We start from the raw sequence: 6035 nt of genomic DNA, 5'->3' as shown, positions 1-6035 counted from the left end.
CGGCATGGCGGCTATTAAGCGACTCTCTTTTCGGTGGAATAACAGTTGTGTCATTGGCAGGACAGTCACACATACAGCTACGGCATTGACATGAATAGTCACGAGAGGAAGAAATTGGTTGAAACTTTCTTCCCATCCGGACGGTTGGCTTTGGATTGCATATCAACACTTCCAGCCTCTAATTTTGAAGGCTCGTGGAATCTTTGAAGCCGCCTTCAAAAATTATGGGGAAAGATACGATGGTTATACTAGACCTGCTTTTATGTCTCAAACACCAAACGAGTGATTATTATGACGGCATAACACTGTCAAAATTGCTCTAACCATCCACGCATCCATGCACGATATGAAACTCACTATCACAGGCAAATTTCAAACAAGTGCACAAAAAGAATTATAGTAAGTTGACATGTTGCTGCAAAAATAAACCCAAATATTAAGTGTCATACGTGTGGTACAAAGCACTCCGACATTGAGGTTTTTTACAAATAAAGCTACCATCCGAAAAGAAAAACAAACAAAAAAAGACGAAACATGCCATCTGAAAAAAAGTTGTCATGCCTGACAACTAAAATTGTCACCCTCGCGTCACTAAACTTGCCATAAAAATGTTCAAAGTTGTCATGTGTTCATGCCACACGTGTGGCAGTTATTAAAATACAAAATCAAACTATTAACCAATGAAATGAAACGAGATGATTATTGTAAAGCCTCTCTACTGCTTCCTTTCAACACGATGAAGCCAGTTGCAATCGGCAACCCTCTAACTTATACTTGTGTCATTCCTTTATACTTTTTTCGTTTCTAAATATTTGTCTTTCTAAAGATTCCAACAAGTGATTACATATAGAGCAAAATGAATGAATGTTCACACTAAAATATATCTATATACATCCGTATGTGGTATTTCATTTGGAACTCTAAAAAGATAAATATTTAGGAACGGAGGAAGTATATTTTAAAAATAACAAATCCGCGGCCTTCTATAGAAAAGAAAACTTCTAGACGAAAGAAAGTCGCACCAAGACACGACCAGAATTCATTCACCGGTGCGGTGTCGCCACGAGCACCGTGGATATAGAAGCACCGTGGATATAGAAGCACGATAGAAAGAGTCGACCGCGGACATGCTTCCCTTTGGTTCGAAGCAAACCGGCCGGCCACCAACCAACCAACGCTCCCGAATCTATCCATCATATCAAACCTTCCGCCGCCGGTGAGCTACCCGCAGCGCCGGACTGCCGCCCGCCCGCCCGCCCTGCTCTGCTCCGGTTCTCTCCGCTCCTCCGCCCCTCCGCCGCGAGCTCCCGGAGACCCAACGGAGAAGGGAGGGGAGAAGAAGCAAAGCCTCGGACATGGCACGCGTCCTCCCTCTGGATATCGAGCCCGGGGAGGCGCACAGGTAGCACCCCGTCCTCCCGAGCCACCGCATGCAGTTTCTGCTTCTTTTTTATTTATTTTCCTGCTCGGATTTCGCCATGCTTGTTGTTTTTATCCGTGGAGCGGAGCTATTTTTGGAAATTCGGTGCTCGGCGATGTATGCCTATCGTCGAGGCGAAAACCTAGCCCTCGAGGCCGCCACAATAAAGCCGCCGCTCCTCTCCTCGCCGGTGGCGCCGGGGCCTCTAGGCCGTCCCCCTTCCGCCCCCGCGGATCCCTTCTCCCCGACCTCGTCGCCGCGCTCGTCCTGGACGGCGACGGACGCCGGCTAGATGGCCAGCTTGGTTAATGTCATCCTTTTTCCCCATTCTTGCTCGTCTAATAAATCCCCGCCTCCTTAAAAATTATTGTTTGTCCATCTCATAGACAAAATAAATTCTAGTACTGCAAGTATGCCATATCTGCACTTTTTAGTTTGATGCGTGGGGTGAGGTTGGGGGGGATTGGGGATGGATGTTGATCCAAGGGTTTCGAAAGATTTAAGAATCGTTGTTCAGGCAACTTATGAGTATGTTACATCCTGATGTTGGCTGCTCTCAGATTATCTAATCTTATTTTCCTTTGGATCGTTGCTTCCCTGTGGCCAAATATCATATCATGGTTTTAAAGATAACAGGAGCCTAGGATTCATTTAGGAGCACATATCTCCACTCCTAATTTCACTAGGATAACAGGTGTCGCATTACTCGACGTTTTTCTTTGATAATAGTTTAATGCTGTATCCAGTTTGGGAATCTTACTTGCACTAGCATGTTACATCCATCCATGCTGCTTTTAACTATCATGATTCAGTCACTGTTTGTTAACACTACACCATGCTACCCAAACCAGTGCATTTTGAGTTCAGTAATATGTGGGTGAATAAGCTGTAACCCCGATTGTTGTTTTAAGGAAATAACATGGAGTTGGGCCTGTGCGACTCTAATTTAGATAAGGATCTGTCACATGTCAACCTTAACCTTACATCTATGACACGAATTAATAACATCTCTACATTCGTGGGCAGCATCAGTACCTTTATTTGATAATATTTCCTGGCTTGTAAACAGAGCTGGTGAGACGGTTGCTAGCACGCCAAGCTCTTCAGCTGTGGTGTCATGCAATAGAATCGAGCATTCTGAGCAAAACATAAAGGACGACGAATACGCGATGCTGATGACGCCAGCTCAACATGCAACGGCTGACAACAACACAGAAATTTTACCTCAGCAACCCAAGTCAAGTCACTTCAGTTGGTGGATGACAGCTCTGCTTGTCTGCTTCCTTCTTATAATGGCAACTTATATCTTTGTGAAATTTGGAGCCCCCTTTGCCTTTGAGAAGGTGGGTGCTGATACCTTCTGTGCAAAATAAAATTTCTTCCTTACAGGGTAATTTTAGGCAGCTCACTGGAATGCCAGTCGACTTCCATTCTTCTTGTTACCTTTCACTGAATTTCACGAAATGCATCTCAGAACCAACTGATGTTGGCTCATTGGTTGACTCTTCGGTAGTTAGCCATTTTGGGATGTGATCTTTTGCTTGGTCTGTATCGGTCCATAGGCTTTTTTTATATAATAATCAGGTACTTTAAGGTGGCATGCATCTATAAATTCCATGGGACAATCATAAAGCTTCAAGTCGTTATCACACTGCTCATTTTTATGTTTGGTTGTCCTTCAATATACTTGAATAGCAGTATAGCACCAGTGAGGCATTCAACTTAATACTTTTGGTTTTTGTCGAACATGTCTGTTATATGTTTCCTTTTGTCACATCTGCTTAGATCTCAAGCATATGTTCAGAGTCCAGCTTGTAATTTTCAGGAATTACTGTTACACCATTGACATGAATATTCTGGTTGGTTCATATAATTAGAATGCTATTTGTTTAGTGAATGCATATGTGGCATACTGAACTTTGGGAGAAATTTTAGTTGTATGTATGAAAATATCAATTGTGTCATGTTTTTGAGCTATGTTGTGCATGTGTACTCTTTAATCTTATTCTCTCTTTTTTATGAAGAAGATTTTGAGTTGGGTTGTTGAAACAGAACATCTACGCTAATATGTATATATGTATTTTCTTGTGTTTGTTACTTGCAGATTCTTTTTCCAATCATGAAATGGGAAGCAAGTGCCTTTGGCCGTCCAGTATTGGCTCTTGTCCTCGTCGCATCTTTGGCTCTCTTCCCACTCATTTTAGTCCCCTCTGGACCTTCTATGTGGTTAGCAGGAATGATCTTCGGTTATGGCTGGGGTTTCGTGATTATTATTGTTGGGACTACTCTTGGCATGGTTGGGGCATATTGGATCGGCTCATTGTTCCGCGAGCGACTACTTGTAAGATTCCTCAGACTTGCATCTTTTCTCTACCTGAGGAGCTGTGTCTTAATATCTTCTCTGTTTTGTTCCTTTTTTTCAATGCAGGCATGGTTAAAGAGATGGCCTCAGCAGATAGCTCTAATAAAGCTTGCTGGCGAAGGGAGTTGGTTCCACCAGTTTCGAGTGGTTGCACTATTCAGAGTCTCACCGTTTCCATACTCGATTTTTAACTATGCCGTGGCCGTGACAGAAATCAAATTCAGCCCTTATGTATGTGGTTCAGTTGCCGGAATGACACCTGAGGCATTCATCTATATCTATAGGTATATACAGATATCCACATTACAGATTATGGATTTACTAAATTCCGCTTTATCATTTTGTCATGACTATTGAGGCCATGCATCTAGGTTTATTGTGCATCTGTCATCTGATTAATGCCCTTATATAACAAAATAGTACATGGATTGCCGATCGTTAACCAATTCTTTTCTAGTAGAGCGTGCAGTATTTGGTAGACATGCGTCATAATCTATACATTTCTGCTCTTGATAAGCAGGAGTTTTCTTGCTGCTGATTTAAGCTAGACTGTAGTAACCCAAACAGAGACATCTCTCAAAGTAGTGATGACTTACTGATCTTGCTTAATGCTTATGCAGCGGGCGGTTGATACGTACGTTGGCCGATGTGAAGTATGGCAAGCATAAGTTGACTACAGTGGAGATAGTCTACAGCATAATCTCGTTCGTCGCTGCCGCTGCCCTCACGGCCGCCTTCACAGTTTACGCCAAGAAGTCGCTAAACAACATAAAAGGCCCAGATGATATCTCAGAGGACCACCAACCTGCTGCTGGCTCTGCTGGGGTGACTGCACTAAAAAATGGCCATCAGGACGTGCATATCCTGTAGCTTTTACATGTCGTATGATGTCTGTATTCATTCAATTCACCAGAGAAAAATAGGTAGCTAGGCTCTGACAGCAGGTGGATGCACCTGTCTAACTAGATAAATATGTATGGTTTTACTACTCCCTCTGTTCACTGTTATAAGGCGTGTAGACGTGCAAAACAACTCGATTTCAGTTGTCTGAAATGACTTATAAAAATGAACGGAGGGAGTACTTGATTAGTTTCATGTGGTTAATCACCCAACATGTATTTTGGCCTTGTTGTTGGCGACTGGAAATTTGGCCTTCTCTTGAGGTGCATATATTTTTCGTTTAGGTGTTTCGTATGGCAGTGCATCAGAGTTTGCTATGGCACACTGTTTCAGATGTGCATAGTGCGTGTCTAAGCTTTGTGCACTCTGCGGGATTTCACGATTCAATCCTCGTTGAGAAACGCCTTCTGATTTATTTTTTCAAAAAAGGAGATGAAACCCTGGCCTCTGATGCATACAATTATTTTTATTAGTTACTCCCTCCGTTCACAAATACTATAAAATAAGTTTCTTTTTTCATTTTAGCTGCACATCAATTGCGGTCGGTTGATTTTCACATGAAGGGAGGAACAACGGAGGGAAGGAAGGAGCTTGCCGTGGGGAAGGATTAAACTTGTTGGAGAAGGCTGCCTCATTATCTATCTTGGGGGGTGGTGGTGGTGGGGGGGGGGGGGGTTGCAAGTTTGCCGGAGAAAAACTGGCCATTGCCGGGGCTAGCGGGATGGCCCGGGGCGAAATGGCGTGGCAGCGCCACTGACCGCGGGCAGTGGTGGCCGGTGGTACGTTGGGCGGTTCGGGAAGATAAAGAACTTGAGTGCTGGAGGTTGAAGATGCAATCTTGATGAAAGGACATGCGGTGCCCCCATGTGTGGTTTTGGTAATTGATGACATTCTCTATGGACTAATGGTTGCATTGAGTTATATTTAAAGGATTTTTCCATAGGCATTTCTTGAAGTCCATGTATTGGTTTTAAGGAGTTTATGGGTTGACCAAGGTGCTATTAAAGAATTATCCAAAGATTGGTCATGTGAGTGTTGAACTTATTGCAAACATGTCTTGAAAAAGAACATTGTGTGATCATTCATGTTTACCTTCAAGACATCATCCAAATGAAGAGAGTTGGAAAGATTTAAGGTTGATCAAGACTAAGTCAAGAGTGAATCAAGTTGATCAACTCACAAAGCGTAGAAAATGTACCGAGAGGGATCAAGTGATCCCATGGTATGGTAAGCATTGTCCATTGCACTTTGTGTACTAACCCATGTTCTATGTGAGAGTCTATGTGGGGTTAGGTACGTGTCCATGGGCTTGCATCAAGAGGAAGATATCATACAACCCATGGAAAGGATGAC

General features: G+C 43.1%; 1 protein-coding gene across 1 annotated transcript; it reads left to right on the top strand.

The window, feature by feature from the left end:
• Positions 1–1219: 1219 nt before the first annotated feature.
• LOC125515047 (TVP38/TMEM64 family membrane protein slr0305-like) lies at positions 1220–4965 on the top strand. Its single transcript, XM_048680466.1, has 5 exons — positions 1220–1402; positions 2490–2763; positions 3525–3761; positions 3849–4066; positions 4403–4965. The coding sequence occupies exons 1-5, from the start codon at positions 1356–1358 to the stop codon at positions 4650–4652; spliced, it is 1026 nt and encodes a 341-aa protein (XP_048536423.1). The 5' UTR covers positions 1220–1355; the 3' UTR covers positions 4653–4965.
• The last annotated feature ends 1070 nt before the right edge of the window (positions 4966–6035 follow it).

Source organism: Triticum urartu, chromosome 6 (genome assembly GCF_003073215.2).
Source record: "Triticum urartu cultivar G1812 chromosome 6, Tu2.1, whole genome shotgun sequence".
NCBI lineage: Eukaryota > Viridiplantae > Streptophyta > Magnoliopsida > Poales > Poaceae > Triticum > Triticum urartu.
The sequence above is the reverse complement of the archived record's forward strand: the minus strand, read 5'-3'. Positions and strand labels throughout refer to the sequence as shown.